Source organism: Emys orbicularis, chromosome 12 (genome assembly GCF_028017835.1).
Source record: "Emys orbicularis isolate rEmyOrb1 chromosome 12, rEmyOrb1.hap1, whole genome shotgun sequence".
NCBI lineage: Eukaryota > Metazoa > Chordata > Testudines > Emydidae > Emys > Emys orbicularis.
This window is the reverse complement of record NC_088694.1, coordinates 36593443-36614745: the sequence shown is the minus strand read 5'-3', so window position 1 is coordinate 36614745 and position 21303 is coordinate 36593443. Positions and strand designations below refer to the sequence as shown.

General features: G+C 42.6%; 2 protein-coding genes across 2 annotated transcripts; one reads left to right on the top strand and one right to left on the bottom strand.

Moving 5' to 3' along the window:
• Positions 1 to 783: 783 nt before the first annotated feature.
• LOC135886507 (olfactory receptor 5V1-like) lies at positions 784 to 1701 on the bottom strand. The gene has a single exon (XM_065414238.1). It carries the CDS (start codon positions 1699 to 1701, stop codon positions 784 to 786), a length of 918 nt encoding a protein of 305 aa, XP_065270310.1.
• Positions 1702 to 13808: 12107 nt separating this feature from the next.
• LOC135886096 (olfactory receptor 6B1-like) lies at positions 13809 to 14774 on the top strand. Its single transcript, XM_065413976.1, has one exon. It carries the CDS (start codon positions 13809 to 13811, stop codon positions 14772 to 14774), a length of 966 nt encoding a protein of 321 aa, XP_065270048.1.
• Positions 14775 to 21303: the final 6529 nt, after the last annotated feature.

Sequence of the window (21303 nt, the reverse complement as noted above, 5' to 3'; positions counted from 1 at the left end):
GTATCAGCGAAGTAGAATTGAGATTTTCAAAGGAGCCTAAGTGAGTTATAAACCCAAATGTCATTGAAGTTCCTAATTCCCTAGGTGGCTTTGTGAATTCCAGTCTAAGTCTGTGTAAGGGGTTTGACAGTAATGAAGAATCTGAGTCAAAGAAATTTCAGTATAGGAAAATTTCTCCCTGAATGCTGTCTTCACTACAATTCCAAGCTATGATTTGCCAAGAAATGAGTGCAATTCAGAAAAGGATTGGACATTTATATTGTCAATAGCGGCCATGAATCATAGACGTGGTTAAAGCTGATGGGCTCACTAGCAATCCTTTGTTCAGGCTAAATGGAAGAAGCAATGAAATGTGCCTTTATGTAGTGATAGCTGGAAACAGTAGGAAGCCACTGCCCAAGGCAATGGGATGCATGGCCAACCAGAAGCTATGCCATGTGAGCTTTGTCTGTGTCAGCCTCATTGCATGCAATCACTTCTCCCTTCTCTTTCCGCCGGGGGCACCTTTAACAGCTCACTGTCTTGTGATCTCCAGATTCTCGGCCTTGGCTGAGCCCTGTTGCTGGTTGGAGCTGAGGAATCCCTCTTCATGGTTATCAAGTTGGCTATTGTTTGAGGAGGTACACTTATGTAGGCTATTGTTTTGCTTTCCCCTTAGCAATCCCTTTTGATCTAACTTCATGCATTCAGTCAGGTACCACAACCACACTGAACAGGGAAACAGAGTCGCACATAAAAAAGTAATACAGACATTTCCCCGGTTCATCACACATGTGACATCATCTATCCCAACAGTTTTCTCAAAGCCAGCTTCACATCCTTATTTTTCAGGCTGTAGATGATGGGGTTTAACATGGGCGTTAAGATGCTGTACTGCACGGACACTAGCTTGTCAAGAGCAAAAGAATATCCAGAGGCAGGTCTCATGTACCTGATGAATGCCGTCCCGCAGAACAACAGAACTATGGTGAGATGTGAGGCACAGGTGGAGAAGGCTCTGCGCCTGCCCTCCGAGGATCTGATCCCGAGGATGGTGGAGAGGATACAAATGTATGAAGTCAGGATGAGGAGGAGAGAGGCAAAGCCTAATGTCATACTGAAGCAGAGTATCACCATCTCGTTAGCAAAGGTGTCGGTGCAGGAGAGCTGCAGCAGAAGTGGCAGTTCGCAGCTGAAATGGTTAATTTCATGGGGACTGCAGAAACTCAAGTCGGTAAGGTAAAGTGTGTTGACCAAGGAATCCAGGAAACCAGATATCCATGCACCCAACACCATCTTCACACAGACCTGGTGGCTCATAGTGGTGCTGTATCTTAAAGGGTTGCATATGGCAGCATATCGATCATATGCCATCACTGAGAGGAGAAAAATCTCTGTCCCAACCATGAAAATAAAGAAGAATATCTGGGCAATGCAGCCACTGAGTGAAATAGTCTTCTGCTTTGCCAGGAAGTTCTCCAGCATCTTCGGAACAGTGACTGAAGAGTAACAGATATCAAGAAAGGATAGGTTGCTCAGGAAGAAATACATAGGGGTGTGGAGATGAGGATCAACCTTTATTACCAGAATGATCAATATGTTTCCCACCAGAGTGATTAGGTAAATAACTAAAAACACCAGGAAGAGTGGAATCTGGAGGTGTGAGTCATTTGAAAGTCCCAATAGGGTAAACTCAGTCACTGTGGTTTGATTTTCCATCATCCTTTATTCGTAAAGGCCTTGACCTGTTAGAGCTAAGAAGGTAAGATAGTGAGTTCATTAAACAAAGCAGAATGCGGTAAAGCTAATGCATTAAATAGATCTATCTATCTATTAATGTATGCTGGCTAGCATATACATATATATCATAATAATTGTATGTATTATCAGCAATATATATATATATATATATATATATATATATATATATATATATATATATATATATATATATATATATATATATGCATTAAGCACCAATAATATTAAGCACAAATATTGTAACAGTGATATAGCCTAATCTGTCATACACCATAATCCTGTTCACTTATGCTAAGTATCCCATAACACTTTGCATTTGCTGAAGTAAGCATTTGGCACAACAGGTAGGAAACTTGTCAACATAAGATACATTTGTTCTTTCTTAGTACAAGCTATGAAGGTACCTTCACTGACCAGTACCTGGAATGCTAGTATCCAAAACAAAGATAAGGAAGAAACAGAACTACAAGTTAGGGAACTGGAATGAACTGATGGGTTGGATTATAGTAAAGAAATGTGTTACTTGTAAAATCATATAAGTAATAACTGAAATGTGTAATCTTGGGAGAACACTTTCTGCGTAAGGCGAATGTAACATTGCTGCACAGGACTGCTCTTTGGAGACTGGTATCATATAAAAACTTTTCCCTGTACCATATTGATAAACAAGACTGACTTTGGTTATTTGGTCTCTTGAATATATTTCATAATGTACCAAAGTGTAGCCAAGCAATTGACGGTCTATCTATCTATCTATCTATCTATCCAATAGTACCATGCCCATAATGGTGGCATCCAAGTGTTTATTTATTTGCTAGTATTGGCTGACATTTTCGATGGAGCATAAACCCCAACAGTGTTTGACTGTCATTAACAACTATTTTTCTGAGATCTGTCAGTTCACCAGTTCTTAATCCATTTAATGTGTGCTTTATTGATATTGAATAGCGGTGAGTTTTCAATCAGAATGTCATGCAATACTAAAGAGAATGCCTTACAGATGTCTAAGTATATTGCATCTATGTAATTATCATTATCAGCCAAACTTTTACTTTTATGAAAAATGAGGTGTGTCTGACAAGACCCCTTTTTCATAAAAAACATGTTCACTAGCATTATTAGTATCCTTGTCCTTTAATGCATTTTTAAGTGTATCATGTATCACCTTTTCTATTATTTTTCCCAGGATTGATGTCAGGGTAACTGTAATTACCCGGGGCAGCCCTTGTGCCTTTTTTGAATATTGCCACAATATTAGCACTCTTCTACTCTTTTGGAATCATATGGTGTTGTGAGATTAAATATTGCTGGTAGATGTTCGGCTCCTACCAATGTAGGACCCTTGTATGCGGATAGGTAAAACCGAAGCCCTGACTATACACTCCCATGGCATCATTTACTGTACTTTCTACCAAAATGAACCAAGGTAAAGAACACATTTCCACATACCTGACGCTTGTAAATAATTTTTGATGTTCACAACTGTCTCTGGCATTCGGAGGCTCTCTCCACCTGACCCTGTATGTTTGATGAAGAATGGAGAATATTGTGTTAGTTATGCAATCTAGCAAATATAGTGGCAAAGAGCTAGAGACTTAATTAGAAGGGATCTATATTAGGAAAGCCTTCTGATACCCAAGAGATTAATTATTTTTATTTATACTGTTAACTTATCAGGAAATATTCTGTTACTGTTGGGACACACCACATGAACTTTCTCACACTCCATAACCAGAAATTGCCTTTTTCCCCCCACAAAGCATGGCCTTTCTGTTATTGCTGTTAAATATAAATAAACAGTGTAGACCTAGGTTGTTACTTATTTCCCTGTTATTTTTATAGTATATTTTCTCCTTCAGATCTTCATAACTTTTCTTAAAGCAACTCTCCCTAAGGATTCTTTTGTATCTTCTACTCATCTCAAGTATTTCCCCCGCATTCTTACTTTCCTGAACTTTTGTTTTGTGTTTTGTAATACGGTGGTGTAGGGTCCGGTCTATTTCCGACTGACGTCAATCGACCTCTGGGGGAATTGGATTGGGAACTTGTGTCAGGTGAGGCTGCACTGAAGCAGCCTATGGGACCACGGTTGGTACTGCAGCCACTTCCCTGCCTTAGTCCACAAGTTTTGGCCACTTGCTTGGAGCAGGATGAGCCGTGCCATAAGCTCAGCATCCATCTCTAAACAGTTAAATAAAAAATAACAGAATTTGTCTCTCTGTGCTTTTAAATAAAGAAACAAAAACTCAAAGGCAAGCATTTAGTTGTGGGGCAAGGTCCTGACCTGGCTGCCTGCCATATCCCAATTGGTTAGTGTCACTTTCAGGTGTCTATATGGGTATATCAACACACACCATGACTGTAAACATCCCAGCCCAGGTCGATAGACTTGGATTATCGGGGCTAGTACTATTTCTCTAAAAATAGCTGTGTAGACAGTGCTCTTGACCTGGGCTAGGAGGCTCGCTTCTGTGGAGTGTGTCACCCTGTGTGCAGGGGACTGGACTAGAAGACCTCTGCCAATCTTACAATTCTATGATTCTACAACACACCTTGGACGACCAAGTCTTGTTGGTAGCCCCAAGTGGGTTTTGTTTGAGGCAGTAGTGTCAGAATGATAATACTTTGCTACAACCCTTAATGTGTCAGAGCATGTTTCCATCAATAGCATGCCACACCAGTAAACGGGTACCCCTTCACCTGGGATGAATTTCAGAAAAAGGCCTATTCACCACTTATGTCCTAATAAAACCATGTGGCCCAGAGACCATATCTTAGCCAATATATCACAATGTCTTCATCTCTCTCCATCTGCGAAACAGGGCTGTGTCCCTGCCAGCAGGTATATGGGATCTTGGGGAGCAATTACCACACAGGTGGGGTGCCAATTAATTTCTTTATTAAGAAAATGCAAAAACAGGGAAAATTCAATAGTGAGGGGTATGGGGTTTGTTAAAGTAGACAATTGGGGAGGGGTTTCTTTTAGTAAATGGGATAGGGGGTTTCAATGGTGGGGTACAATACAGTGGGGCACAATACAGTTGGTAACCAATTAACACTGAAGTATAAATGTAACAGGTAGCTAACAATTTCTATGTAAAGAGTGTGTCACAGCAGCCTATAACCAACTAACAGTATGGGTAAAATGTGTTAAATAACCAACAACTTTAGGTAAAAAATGTGTCACAGTGGTGTAAATGTAAAATGTGAGGTGTGTTAGAGAGAAAAGGGGTAACCAAAGGGGTTTTATGCTAGAAAGAGAGAGAGCAGACAGGCTGCAAGTTTAACAGCAGAGAGAAAGAGAGAGAGAGGGGAAGAAAGTGGTAGAGAAGTGAGGTTGGGGGAAGAGGAGCACATGGTGGAGCAGAGGCCAAAGGCAGAGGGAGATTTAAACTCAGGGAGACACAGAGAGCAGACAGGCTGTAAGTTTAAACAGCAGAGAGACAATTATACAAAACACAGCAAAATCTTATCTATGATTTAACTTAACCAAAACTACACAAATTAGCAAGTAACAAAACACAATGCAACAGTTCTTTAAGCCTAACTTACAGGGTACAATGCAAGCAATTTTCTAAACCTAACTTAACTACAGCTATGCAAAATGAAATTACAACTTATCTAGACTAAAGGACAAAATCTAACCTAATGGGTGCACCTTATACTAGGGGTAGTTCCAGAGGGCAGAGTGGTGTGTGCCCAGGATACAGCTCCAAGGGGGGAGGGGGATTTAACTAGTGGTGGCTGCAAGCTGGCAGCCCAGGATACAGTCCAGGAAGGCACAGGCTTATTTCTAGCAGCAAAGGCGCTGCAAAGCAAGAAACAGATTACAGATACAGACCAAGGAGTTTAAGAGAGGTTTTAAGACACAGACCAAGGTTTAGCTTTAGTCTGTGTGCTGGGGAAACAGAGCCAGCAGCTAAAGTAATAAAAGTATAGAAAGTTTCACAGAGGGATTCTTACCAGTCCCCAAGGCAGCAGCAAAGGCAGAAGCAGCAACAACATCAGAAGAAGCAAGGAGGGCTCGGTACGGTCTTGATAATCAGGAGGTCTCTCAGGCAGCAATTCGTTCTTCATGGGGGGGTGTTAAAAACGGGGGTACGCTCAAAAATAAAACGAGAGCGGAGAAAGGACCCCCCAGAACTCCTGGCTGATCAGACCAGGTAGCAATGCAGGAACCTTTCTGATGTTTGTTTCAAAAATGCCTGTTCTTAAAGGCAATCTCAGGCAGTTTCCCCACCAGTAATCCTGATAGGCTCCTTCTGTCACAGGGGAGGAGATACAGGGAAAAACTGCAGGTGAACATAGAGACATGCCTGGGCAGAGTCCTGGACCATAGGCGTGAGTTCCCACCTCAGGACTCAAAAGCACATGAGGCCTATGACTCATGCCCAGGATCTCAAAAACACATTAGGTCTTGCAGCTCTGGACATTGCCTACCCTACACCGAGCCCAGGTTTAACAAGGTGATAACAGGACCAACCCTTTGAACAGGGCAGTAGTCCCACTTAGCACGTAGCACAAGTGGCCATCCCTTTGAGAAGGGCAATGGCTCTTGGTAAACAACTTAAGGGGCCCTCCCTTTGAGAAGGGCAGTGGCCCTGGTAAACAACTTAACAGCCAGGGAGGGGCGGCCACAGGAGGAGAACAAAAACAAAATGGAGTAAGGGGACAGCTGTAAGAAACAAAATGGAATAGGGGGAAAGCTGTAACAGACAGGCTGGTATACTTATCTATGGGAAACACATCTCAGTTGCTGTGTTGGAACATGAACTAAAGTGGATTATTCATGTGTCTAGCCACTGGTAAAACCTGGTCAGACTTCTCTACCATTGGGAAGACCAGTAAAATATAAAGAGATAAAGTCCATCACCTCATTCTGAGATCATTCACAGTGCTGCATTTCAAAACTCATAAACTGAAATGGGAGGTACCATGTTAGTCTTGGGTATTTTAATATTTCCCATTTCCAAGCAATGTAGTGAGGGTTGGATTTATCCCACCAGAATCATTTGGCCCAGAGTGTTACTGGAAAGAACCTAAGGGCTGCTAAATGGCCATAAGCCCCTCCGTAATGGCTGCATATTGAGGCCTTCTGAGATATATTGTCCTACTCCATCAGTCAACAGTAGAATGCCCAGGTTACTGAAAAAGGCTTTTCTCCACACTGCTCTGGAGGCACCAGCCCAGAAAACAAAAGGCGTTGAGAAGTTAAGACATTTGAGAAGTCACTGCAAAAGGAGCAGACTTACTCTCCTTTGGGATATAAGCTGATCATGAACTAAATTCATGGACTGTTTGTTCAACTTTTGAACATTACTACCCATGTGTTCTCTTTGGACTTTAACCATTACATTGACTCCTGTGCTCATCTCTCTCTCACTCTCCGTTTTCCCTGTATTTTTTCTGGTGTGAAATTGATCTCCTCTAAAGCAGTGATTCTCAACCTGGGGTATGCATATCCCTGGGGATACACAGAGGTCTTCCAGGAGGTATATCAACTCATCTAGATATTTGCCTAATTTTACAACAGGCTACATAAAAAGCACTAGCGAAGTCAGTACAAACTAAAATTTCATGCAGACAATGACATGTTTATACTGCTCTATATACTATACATTTAAATGTATATACTATACATCTAAATTTATATTCCAATTGATTTATTTTATAATTATATGGTAAAATGAGAAAGGAAGCCATTTTTCAGTAACTGTGTGCTGTGACATTTTTGTGTTTTATGTCTGATTTTGTAAACAAGTACTTTTTAAGTGTAGTAAAACCTGGGGTGCGCCAGACAAACCAGACTCCTGAAAGGTTGAGAGACACTGCAGGAGTGGGTGCCCAATTTCCATTAATTTTTAAAAATCCCCCTTAGGTTCCTTTGAGAATCTCAGCCTAAATACTCCACAGTGGGACTAATTGTACTTTCAATGTGTCCATTGACTCCAGTGGACATACTCCTGGCTTATGCCAAGGTGAGTGAGAAGAGGATCGGGCCCATTGACTGCAATGGAGCTACTCCTAATTTATCCCAGACTAAGTGAGAGGAGAATTACCCCACTGATACCAAAGTAATGATTCCTGATTTATGCCTGTGCGAGTGAGAGGGGAATCAGCCCTATCATCGCCAGAGGAGTTACTCCTCATTTACACCTGGGGGAATGAGATGAGAACCAGGCCATCTGTGTTCCTTATTTAATGACAGCAATTTACAGCTGCGGGAAGTGAGGGCAAAATGAACCAGAGACTGTGCTCACAGTGATGATAGTTTTTTAAACACCCAAGGATCCTCATCCTTAGCTGTAGGCAACCAATTTACATCAGGTGAGGAGGTTGGGTTTCCAATTTTCAAAGATGTCAATGACTATGCAAGGCACAAGTCAGAGAAGAATCAGTCTCATCATCTTTAGCCTACATATATTGTCTACAGAGTCTAGTGTAACTAACCTCAGCTGCTTATATACGGACAATGTGGTCATCTGAGAGGATTGACAACTGTACCTTCAGCACCAACATCACAGACCCCCTACCAATTGGTGGTTCACTAGCTTTGAGGAAATAGCAGAAGTTGGTAAAAAAGAGGGGGGAGGAAAGCAGCATTATGCAGACACTTGTGATTTTTCATGAAAAAAATAAACCTTTTTTTGTTTGACAATAGAAAACCAAAGATTTTCAACTGAATTTTCAAAATATACAGCCAAAACCCGCCACCAGTGATTTTATTATTCTTGTTCTTATTGCCTGAAATCTGTAGCTAATTATCTTAAATCCCATCCTCTTGCATATCCTATTCAGGCTGTACCAGAGAGAAATGAATGTCTGCTCCAAAGCCTGTTGAAGTCAATAGAATGAGATAGAGGTGCAAAGAGATTCTAGGATTGGGCTGTCCAAAGGGAGCACTCCTTTTCAGCCACTGTAGTGAGAGAAATCAGCTGTTGGGTCCCTGGATGCTTTAAGCTTATAGAACCTGAATGGAGCCCAGGCACTGCCCCAATCTCGGGGGTCCCTTGGCACACTCTTAGGGCACAGACCCTTTGTCTAGCACCCTGTCCTGAGAGCTGGAACCCCTGGGCTCAGTGCAGATCCTTCAACCCCCCCCGCCCCGTAGCTTAAACACACCCTCTCCCAGAATCCCACCAAAGGGATGAGCCCTCTGGGTCACCATTTAACTATTTCAGGACACGTGGAAACCGCAAAGCATATAACATACACAGAAATGCCCTTCACTAGCTCACCCTTCCCTTGGGAGTTCTTAAGGGACCATATGGTTTCAGGAGGGTAGACAGGGTCCCCTGCCTCATCAAGCACATACATGTGGGGATGCTTCTCCCTCCTCCTGAGCTGGAGAAAAATGGCCCCGAAGAAGAGCAGTTCCTGCTCTTTTATAACATTTAGCCCCTTCTGCCAGGTCAGGTCCTGCTCCCCGTTCTCAGGTGATTTCAGACCCTGTTCCCGGATAAACCAGTTCTCCTGGTTGGGAGCCAGTCTATTATTTAGAGGTATTCCATTTCAATGGGAGGGCAATTAACATCAGTGACCTTGTTTTGTTATCCATGTGCCAGCACCCTTCTGGAACTCTAGTTCAAGATGGAGGTCAAAAGACAGTAGGAAGGTAAAGACCAGCTCTGCAATCAAAATGGAATTTGTGGTCTGACACAGACATATACAAAGTTCATAATCTCACCCAGAATTCATAAATTCTATGGACAGATTCCCCAAATTGTCACACAGGTGCTTGAACTTTACTCTTAGAACTGGTAAGTTATTAGTTCCCCTATACCAGAACACTCATCTCATCTAACTGCCAAACAGAGTGATATCCCTTCAGGTTAGCTGTTCTCTCTCTAGTGCTTTCCTCTTTAGACTAATTATTTGTGCTCCTGTCGCTCCTGTTATTCTCCAGAAATAAATATGGCTGAGATTTACAAAGTCCCTACAGGAGCTCGATGCCCAGTTCTCATTTTAGTTATTGAAAATTGGACATCCACATCCCCCAGTGGCTTTGAGAATCCCACTCAATATTATTACTATCCTTTCACAGTCATGTAAAATTCCCAGCCACTGAACTTCCAAGGGAAATTCCACTTTTTCATGCAGAGAATAAATAATGCTGCAGGAGAGAGATTCATTCTTCGCTAAGAGGCAAAATGCACCAATCAGGGTAGAAGAACCGGAAAATCATCTCAGACATGTATAAGTCCCTTTAGTGAAGGATCCAAAGCAGAGGAAGGAGGTTTGAATAGATGTTGAGCTCTGATAATCGCGGTTCCTGAAACCCTGAGTGAAGACGTGACAGCAGGGAATCCAGCATGAAACACACCTGCCTTAGAGGTAAATCAATTGACCAATACTTTTTGATTGTTTCCCTACATACCCCATCTGTCTGTTTCCATCTTTTGTCTGTCTTAAACTGAGGATATGTTTACACTAAAGCGGCTACAACAGCACAGCTACAACACTGCAGCTGTGACACTGTTGTACCATAAACACTTCCTACAACAGCAGAAGGGGTTTTCCATTGTTGTAGCAAATCCACCCCTTCAAGAGACAGTACCTAGGTCAGCCCAAGAATCTTCCATCAACCTAGCTGCACCTACAGTGGGGGTTATGTTGACCTAGCTACATTGTACAGAGCATGACTTTTTTCACAGCCCTGTGTGAAGTCGCTGGGTTGACCTCAGTTTTTGGTGTAGACCAGGTTTTAGATTGCAAGCTTTTTGAGACAGGGACCATATTTTGTTCTCTGTTTGTATGGCACTTAGCACAATGGGGGTCCTGATCCAACACTAGGGCTCTTAGGCCCTAGGATAACATAAAAAATAATGATAAAGATGGAGAGGTCTGGGAATATCAACTGCTGAGAAATCTACCTACCAAAGTACTAGGTGCTCAGTAAATGATCAGCACCTCTCAGGATTCAGCCTATAGTGTTCTGTAACGGTTCTGACTGTTCTACCTCTTCTAGGTTTTAGATCTATCTACCTATCTATCTAGGCTAGGATTTTTTAAACATGACTTAGGGCATGGGGCACCTAGCTCCCATTAAAAACTCTAATTTATTTTTACATTTCTCTATCCTTATTATGCTGAGTGACATATCAGCTAGGTTTCATAAGGGAAAACTGATAGACCTAAACTTTGGAGTTTGATATCCCTTTCAAAAAGGCCAATGAAAAACTGATAAAAACCAGTGTGCCATCAATTCTCCAATAGGAGAGATCAGAAAGAGCAGTAGGATTTTCCCAGGAGCCTAATGAATTCAGGCACCAACTCCCACTGAATTTCAGGTGGGATATTCAAAAGTGATCAGAATTAGACCAGTGTGGATTATTTTGAAAATCCCAGGCAAAATGTCTATGAGAAATATGAACAAATAGGAAATCCTGGGGGTGGAGGTGGGGGCTAGAACAAGTTTATTAACATTTCTACACTTGTTGAGGATTAAAATATAAACCACAGAGGTGATCAAGAGAGGGAGACAGTTTCAGCTTCATTTCTGAATGTGTGTCTAGAAAGCTGTACTTGATCACACGGCAGCATAATGCTATTTGTTTATGAGCCTCAAAACACAATTGCAGATCAATTCCCAATTCCACCAGCCTTACCCATCTCAACAGATTCAGGCTATTTCAGATCAAGCGGGGAAATTAATTCCAGCAATGTATGTCCCCTATGGAGAATACTCTTCCAGCAGCTTCCTCTGTATTATATTGAGGAGGTGGTGGTATGAGGCTCTCCACTGACTGTGGTTGTATCAATATGGGGCAGAGAGACAGTCTCAAGTTTATACATCTTACTTGTGGACAGTATAGGAGTAGAGCAAACATCTTAAATTCTACCCAGAAAACTCGATGATGGAACACATGTACCTTCTCCTCTCACTACGGGTGACAGGTGGTATCAGGTCTGCATGTCCCAGTTCATTTAGGGCTTTAGAGGTTAGAATAAATTCTATCCAGAAGTTAAGCAACAGGCAGTGTACATAACAGAGAATGGCTGACCTATACCTTCTCCTCTCTTCATGGCACTATTTATACAATGAAAAACTATGCTTTCAAAATTCTTATTAGCTTTATTTAATTAATTAATTGAGCTAAGGTGACTGTGAAGATCTTAAGCTCTGACTACATTAGGTGTCTCAGGGTGTTTCAGATCAGAATAGCTAACTCAATTTAGCCAGCTTTTTAAAAAATGGGAGTTTTTTACATCATTGTCACAATCATAGAATATTAGGGTTGGAAGAGACCTCAGGAGGTCATCTAGTCCAACTCCCTGCTCAAAGCAGGACCAAAACCAACTAAATCATCCCAGCCAGGGCTTTGTCAAGCCGGGCTTTAAAAACCTCAAAGGATGGAGATTCCACCACCTTCCTAGGTAACCCATTCCAGTGCTTCACCACCCTACTAAAGAAAAAGGTTTTCCTAATATCCAACCTAAACCTCCCCCACTGCAACTTGAGACCATTGCTCCTTGTTCTGCCATCTGCAACCACTGAGAACAGCTGAGCTCCATCCTCTTTGGAACCCCCCTTCAGGTAGTTGAAGGCTGCTTTCAAATCCCTCCTCACTCTTCTCCTCTGCAGACTAAATAATCCCAGTTCTCTCAGCCTCTCCTCGTAAGTCATGTGTCCCAGCCCCCTAATCATTTTTGTTGCCCTCCGCAGGACTTTCTCCAATTTGTCCACATCCCTTCTGTAGTGGGGGGCCCAAAACTGAACACAATACTCCAGATATGGCCTCACCAGTGCTGCATAGAGGGGAATAATCATGTCCCTCGATCTGCTTTCAGTGCTCCTACTAATACAGCCCAATATGCCGTTGGCCTTCTTGGCAACAAGGGCACACAGGTGACTCATATCCAGCTTCTCATCCACTGTAAGCCCTAGGTCCTCTTCTGCAGAATTGCTGCTTAGCCAGTTGGTCCCTAGCCTGTAGTAGTGCATGGGATTCTTCCTTCCTAAATACAGGACTCTGCACTTGTGCTTATTGAACCTCATCAGATTTCTTTTGGCCCAATCCTCCAATTTATCTAGGTCACTCTGTACCCTATCCCTACCCTCCAGCATATCTGCCTCTCCCCCCAGCTTAGTGTCATCTGCGAACTTGCTAAGGGTGCAATCCATCATACCCTAAGTGTGCCTCCACTTTTCATACCAGTGACCTATCCCTGAAGAGACAGTGCTGTAGGCAATGGGAGCAAGAACCCCAAAAGAAAATGCTATGTGCTCCTAGCAAGAATTAGGCAGAGGAGAGTTGTCAGGGTCACTTATATTGGGTTATGTAAATACAGGTTTCAGTCCAACCACATGCCTATTTTAGGAAGTTGGGTAACAAATTGTCTTATCTGAGGTCAAATTTTTCTCCAAATACCCTAACATTTAATATAAAAGAAACAGAAAAAAAACTGTATCAGGAATACTTGACAGAGAATACTTGAACTTGAAGGGTTTTTATAGATCCCTAGAGTCTAAGGCCAGAAGGTATCATGACCTCCTATATTACACAGGCCATAGAAATCTCTCAAAATTATCCCTGTTTGAACTACATCAGATCTTTTAAAAAAAAAGAAAAAGAACAACCAATTTTGATATAAAATTGCCAATGATGGAAAAGTCAATCCTCTCCAAATATTGGGGCCTGGCTCAGTGATATGGCTGACCTTGCAGCTAATGAATGAAAAGGGAATGCCCTAAAAATTCAAAGCAATTTGGGCTGACTTTTTTTTTCTCTAAGATCTGTTCCAGGATTTATTTTGGGGAAGTTCAAGGGCCTGTGTTATCCAAGAGTCAGGCTAGAATAAATGATCACAACTGTCCCTTCTGGCCTTGGAATCTATATATCTATGAATACATAAAATACATAAAACCAAAGTTCAGATGTCTCCACCATCAGAGTCACTAGAGAATTATCCTTCCCAGTCCAGCTTCTTGAGCCAGCCATTGGGCTAGTAACCCGCAATGGAAGACAGCTTTTGAACAACTTGGAATTAAAATGTTAACATTATATTCAAATACAAAGGTTTTGCTTTCTTGTGTTTTGTTTCAGAGTTTGTTTTATTCCTGCTAGATGCAAAACATAACAAATATTGAATCTGGAAACCAAACGTCCATCACAGAATTCATTCTCCTGGGATTTGGGATTCTCCCTGATCTGCAGATTCTTCTCTTCCTGGCGTTTCTAGTGATCTACATTGTGACCATGGCCGGGAACATCCTCATTGTTGCGCTAGTTGTGGCTGATCGGCACCTTCATACCCCCATGTACTTCTTCCTGGGGAACTTGTCCTGTTTGGAGACCTGCTACACCTCCACCATCCTGCCCAGGATGCTGGCCAGTCTCCTGACGGGGGACAGAACCATTTCTGTTAACAGCTGTTTTGTGCAGTTCAATTTGTTTAGCTGTCTTGTGTCTACAGAATGTTATCTCTTAGCCTCGATGTCTTATGATCGGTATTTTGCAATATGCAAACCACTGTGTTATTCAACCCTCATGAATTTCAGGTTCTGCACTGAGCTAGCAACTGGGTCATGGATAGGTGGCTTTCTGGTTAGCTCTGTGACAACATATTTGATATCACAGCTAACTTTTTGTGGCCCCAATGAAATGGACCAGTTCTTTTGTGATCTCACCCCAATGATTAAACTGTCTTGCACTGATACACATCTGATAGAACTTGTGACCCTCATCTTCTCCTCTGGGTTTTCACTGCCCCCATTTCTACTAACCCTGACATCCTATATTTGTATCATCGCTGCCATCCTCAGAATCCCTTCCACCACTGGGAGGCAAAAGGCCTTTTCCACCTGCTCCTTCCACCTCATCGTGGTGACAATTTTCTATGGGACTCTCATAATTGTGTATCTGCTACCAAACACAATGAGAGATCTAAACAAAATATTCTCTGTCATCTACACAGTCCTGACTCCTCTGGTCAATCCGTTCATCTACAGCCTGAGAAACAAAGAGGTCAATGAGGCCCTGAGACAAGCTGTCAGGAAACTTCTGTCTTTCACAAGAATGCAGATAAACTAAGGTCTTTTTAGATATAGATATATAGATAGAATGAAATAGAGACAATCTGAGCTAATGATATATAGTTGAGAATCCTCATGTGAATTCACATGAGTATGACTTCCTAGGCTAGACCATTCCTTTATCAGAAAGCACACATTAGGTGCTCCCTACTTCTGGGCACCTGATACAATATTAGTGCAAAATGAGGACAGAGGGTCAAATCCCACAGAATGTAAGAGAGAGAGAGAGAGAGAGAGAGAGAGAGAGAGAGAGAGAGCCTGGAGCACTGTGCCTGATATAAGATATGAGGCTTGAACCATAATCAGAAAAGTCAGGCTATGCCGTGAACTAAACTCAGGCCATGTATGAAATCAGATGCTTACAAGTTCACTGTCTTATACATGACCTTGGCAAGGGCACTGCTAAAACACAGGAACTCCTAAGAAGCAACAGATACCGTGTGTGTGTGTGTGTGTGTGTGTGTGTGTGTGTGTGTGTGTGTGTGTGTGTGTGTGTGTGTGTGTGTGTGTGAGAACACACTTCACAAGATTAATCCAGATATATCCTGACCCAACATCAGATAAGAGGGCTTGACAGAAGTAATGGATAGGGATGTTTTGTCCAAGACACCTGGAGCAAGGTACAAGGAGAGGTAACAAGCTGAGGGTGAAGAAACATGTAAGGTGGTACATATGTTCTTTGTCTCAGTCTATAAATGACGGGGTACCTCTCTAACCTTTGGGAAGCCAAGGGGACAGCAGACCATTCCTGCTGCTGACTGAGCTGCTCCTTGCCACGGGGCACTCATGTGTTAGCATACCTGTAGCTTCTATGGGAAGCTAGAGCTGTGCCATGAGGGCAATAAACCTGGTTGAGTGCCTTTGCCACTGAACCGTGCCTGTGGTCTTTCTTTGTGAGTAACATCGAGGTCTGCTGAATTAGCTTGATGCACTGTCTGCTAGTGTTGCTCACATAAGAGCTGTAAGAACAGTAATGACATTTCAGCAGCAATAACATCTTTCAGAACTTAACAATGCTAACCATATTGGATATCTTTCCCTCTGCAAACAATGGGAACAACAGGTACTCAGCAACTGCTCAGCACCACACAGGATTGGAGGTTCAAGGTTCTCACAGCTGTACCGCTCCCATCTTTGTGATTTGGCACAATTGCAAATACATGAGCATTTTCAAACACACCATATTTCCTTTTAAAATTAGCCTACCAGTGAAACATTATTTTCTCTCCAAGAGAGTGTGTGTGACTGTTTTTAAGGCAGTTCTGGTCACCCCATCTCAGAAAAGATATATTAAAATTAAAGAAAGATCAGAGAAGGGAAACAAAAATGATAAGGGGTATGGAACAGCTTCCATATGAGGAGAGATTAAAAAAATTGAAACTGTTCATCTTGGAGAAGAGACGACTAAGGGGTGATATGGCAGAGGTCTATAAAATCAGGAATGGTGTGGAGAAAGTGATTAAGGAAGTGTTATTTAACTCTTCACATAACTCATGAATCAACGGTCATCTGATGAAACTAATTGGCAGCAGGTTTAAAAAAAAATGGAAGTACTTCTTCAGACAACACACAGTCAATATGTGGAGCTTGTTGCCAGGGGAAGTTGTGAAGGCCAAAAATATAACAGGGTTCAAAAGAGAATGTGATAAGTTCATGGAGGGTAGGTCCATCAATGGCTATTAGCCAAGATGGTCAGGCACTTAGGTCTCATGTTCTGGGTCTCTCTACACCTCTGACTGCCAGAAGTTGGGACTGGGCAACATGAGATGGATCACTCAGTAGTTGCCCTGTTCTTTTCATTCCTTCTGGGGCATCTGGTGGGGGCCACTGCTGGAGGACGGGATACTGGGCTAGATGGACCATTGGTCTGACCCACTATGGCCGTTCTTATGCAGTTAGTATTCGAGGGACCATAAATAGAATATAATAAGCTGCTTCTCATGCACATTGAATCTCACTGCAGGGAGCTTCTCTGTCACGGTGTCAGAGAATGGGAGAAACTAGTCTCACCCTGACCACCATGGCAGGTTGCCCAGACAGGTCTGTGGAATGAAGTGAAATGTTTCATCCATTCTAGAGAGCCCTGGGAAGTATTATACATGAGACTTGTATAAAGTGGAAGATGACTAAGACAAATCTGAATAGAGAAAAGGGACAAATCTCATAATATAAAATAAGTGAGCTGGGATTTTCCAAGGAGCCTACGTACCCAACTATTACAAAACTCAGCCCTGGTTAAAAACTTGAATTTTCTCATGAGAAATTTTAAGTGAATTATGTTCACCAGTTTTTGACCAGATCCAGAGAGTGGGAAATTAAGGAAGCTTTATAAGAAGGAAGAAAAATAAAAGATGCAGAAGATATGCCAAGACATCAAGACACAGTTGAAAGCAAACTCCAGTAAAAGAGTGGAGATACCATGATGTTAGGCATTTTTCAATATCATACAAAATATCAATACAGAATATCAAGAAGAGAAGACACAGTCCAGCATGGACTGCCATCGTGTATGAATGATTCCATATTATTCCTAGGAGAGAGAACTTCAATGAATACATAATCCTGTGGTACACAAGAATTAATTGAAAGAGATGATACCTTAAATTTGGATCAGGTATAATAATAATAATAAATATATGTTACTCCAAGATGTAAGAATATTTAGACATGTGTGCCTGTGACACCAGCACTGACTAAGCCAAATTGGCACAGCCTGAATTAATTCAAAAGGATATATGATAAAAATAAAAATAATAAAGATCTTAGTAACAAAGGTTCAGCACAGAACAACAGCTGAGATTTTCAAAGCCACCCAGGGAATTGGATGCACAGTTCTGATTACTCCTGCATGGAAAGTAGCTGAAACTCCAGAAATACTTCTATATAGACATTGAGGCCACCTTCAGTAGATTCTTAGACAATCCTTAACCGGCAAGTCCGCGGTTTGAAACACAGCCCCCTGCACAAGGCAGGCCACAGGAAAACTATGACAATAGTCTGAAAGGTAAATAAGTAAATAAAAAGTAAAGAAAGTAAATAAGGAAGTGTTATCTAGTCCTTCTCATAACACAAGAACTAGGGGTCACCAAATGAAATTAATAGGCAGCAGGTTTAAAACAAACAAAAGGAAGTATTTTTTCCACACAATGGACAGTCAACCTGTGGAATTTCTTGCCAGAGGATGTTGTGAAGGCCAAGACTATAAGAGGGTTCAAAAAAGAACTAGACAAGTTCATGGAGGATAGGTCTATCAATGGCTATTAGTAGAGTGACCAGACAGCAAATGTGAGAAATCGGGACAGCGGTTGGGGGGTAATAGGAGCCTATATAAGAAAAAGACCCAAAAATCGGAACTGTCCCTATAAAATCGGGACATCTGGTCACCCAAGCTATTTGCCAGGATGGACTGGGATAGTGTCTCTAGCCTCTGTTTGCCAGAAGCTGGGAATGGGCATCAGGGGATGGATCACTTGATAATTGCCCTGTTCTGTGCATTCCCTCTGGGGCACCTGGCATTGGCCACTGTCAAAAGACAGGATACTGGGCTAGATGGACCTTTTCTCTGACCCAGTATGGCCATTCTTATGTAGTTTCAAAGAGGACAGGATCCATTGTTCTTCATGTCCACTGAGATTAGGACAAGGAGGAATTGGTTTTATTTGCATCTAGACAGTTTCAGGTTAGATATTAAGAAAAAAATTCTAACTATAAGAATAGTTAAGCACTGGAACAGGTCACCTAAGGAGGTTGTGAGATCCCCGTCACTGGAGATTTTTTAAGAACAGGTTGGACAAACAGCTGTTAGACTTGATCTAAGTTTAGTTGGCCTTGCCTCAGCACAGGGAGCTGGACTAGATGACATCCTGAGATCTCATCCAGCCCTACATTTCTGCGATTCTGTGTCTATTTATATCTGTGAATTTCTTTGTGTCAGACTGTTTTGCTTGTATGTTGATGACTAAGGGCACGATTTTCAAAGGAAGTGATGGGCCAGATTTTTAAAGGTATTTAGGCACCTGGTGGGATTTTCAAACATCTAAGTGTCTAACACACATTGAAATCATTTGGACCTTAGTGATTTTGGATGCCTCCATTTTCAGTTGTCTAATCTGTGCTGCCTTTAACGGGGATGATTTTCAGAAAGTACTGAGCACCCACCCACTGAAAAATCATGTCCCTTTACAGTGACTTAAATTGGGCCACTCTAATCTTGTAGACAACTTTGAAAAATCTTACTCAGAGGGGGAGATTTTTCAAAGGCACACCATGTCTTTAAAAATCCTCCCCCTTCCCAAGTGCCAACTCTGAATGCCATATTAAATGTGTTATCTGGGCTTCTGCTCATCTGGGAAGTCCCATATTCTACAGTTCCCATCCCTCCCTTATGTCTGCCAGGCCTTTGCATCCCAAGGCAAATCCACAGTTCCTGGGAACTCAGTATAACTTGACTAAGTGTGAGAGTCAGGTCTCGTCTAAATGAACCCTTAGTTTGCCACAAGCTGGGGTGTTCTACCATGCACAAAATATCTAAGTGGATGCTGCTGTCATACAATAATAGCTCCCGAGGGCACTTTCAGCTACTCCCGCTGCAAAGCAGGCTAGATCAAACGACACTAGGGGAACTGTTAGTGTGTGGCAGCAATGTCCAGACATACTCTGGGTACACAGCAGGCTAGTGTGGGGTAGGTTTACACCCCATCGCTAAGTGTCCACATAGATAAGCCCTTAGTGATGGTCTGAAAGTCTTGGGGCTTGCATGCTTTATGGCACAGGCGGGAGAGGGATATTAATTAGGTAAGGAGGTGAGAGTAGGGGGTGGCCCCAGATAGGAAGGACATAGAAAGTGAGCAAAAGAGAAACAGACACTCTAGAAAGAAAGTGTAGCAAAGCGGACTCACCCCTGCGGCACCTCCTGCTGGTCGTCCTCGGGAATTAGCTCTTCGACCCAGAAGCGCCCTCTGCAGGCTGGTGATCCACTTGCCGTTGTCCCCCGTTTCACTCCCAGGACCCCGGTGCCCTTGTCTCAGGGTTCTGCCTCCTGCAGTACCCCACAGTCTTACTGGGTTTCCCCACCCACTATCCCCACATCGCCTCAGTCGTGGCTACTGCCAGTCTCGGTTTAGCCCCCGCGCCCTGGGGCGGACTGCAGTCTATCAGCCGATCATCACAGGCAACAAGGGGTTTAGACTGGCTGCCTTTACCCACCCTCAGGCTGCCCCTCTGCAAGCCCAATACCTAGATGGGCCTCGAACTAGGCCCTGCAGCCTGGGGAGTTACTTGACTAGGGCTTCCCAGCTCCTAAGGCCTTTCCCCAGCCCTGCCTCACTCTAGGTCCCCTGGGTGAGTTCCCAAGCAGCCAGGCCTGTCTCTCTCTCTAGTCAGAGGGATACTGCTCCTTCTGGCTTCCCAGGCCTTCTTATAAGGCCCAGTTCCTTCTTATAAGGCCCCAGCTGCAGCCACTTCCCCCAATCAGCCAGGGTTTTGCTCCATTTCGCAGCCCAGCCCTCTGCAGGGCTTTTCCAACCCTTTCAGGGCTGGAGCGGGTGTTCACCCTGCTACAGAAAGAAAGAAAGAAAGAAAGACATAGAGTCCTGATAAAGATGATGAGGATAGAGAGATAGAGAGATAGATAGAGAGATAGATAGATAGGAGTTAGTGAGTGAATGAGTGATTAGCAAGAGATAAGGGGAACGAGTTGATTCATTCTTGTACCGCTGAAAAGTATTATTCAGTTTATCCGTGATATTCATATTCATTCATATTAGTCATATTCAGTGATGTACCTGGGTATGAACCTGGGCGGGATATAGACAAGGAAATGGTGTGGGCTGCCTGGCTGTGAGGTGGCATGGAAAATGCATGGAGGTGGCAGTGGGAAAGGTTGGTATGAAAATGTTACACACACCAGCCATAGGAGAGTGTTTCAGAGCTTTATGAATTTAGTATCAGAGCTGTATCGAGGGACTGTTCTGAGACAGGATTCCTCCTGTAATGTCCAGCCCAGAATTGAAATTTCATCCCACAGCCCTATAGATAGGGATTAGCCTCTCTTTGATCAATGAGGAATTTTATGTCTGCAACCCAAAATTGTATTGAGTAGAAATAGGTAAGTAAACAAAACCACAGACATATACAGACACAGAATCCACACACATATTCTGCTGCACTTACACACATGCAAACACAATTAAACACACACACTGACACTACCACAAATACACACATAACACACAATCATATATATGCACACTGAAACACACACGGAGACTATACCAGAATCACACAAAAGCACACACAACTGTACAAACAAACACCTACATATAAATTAGCAAAAATTCATAAATGTATGCATACACAATTGAACACCAATAGACACTACCACAGTCACACAGAAGCACATACACAATCGCATACATGAACAACACCACACACAGCACAACCATATCCATATACAATAGAAAATAGGCACTACTGCAATCACAAACACAATGACAAACATACACATAAGAATGGCCATATTGGGTCAG

Excerpts from the sequence above, each read along its gene's own strand:
- LOC135886507 (XM_065414238.1), bottom strand. The coding sequence starts at position 1,701 with ATGATGGAAAATCAAACCACAGTGACTGAGTTTACCCTATTGGGACTT.
- LOC135886096 (XM_065413976.1), top strand. The coding sequence starts at position 13,809 with ATGCAAAACATAACAAATATTGAATCTGGAAACCAAACGTCCATCACA.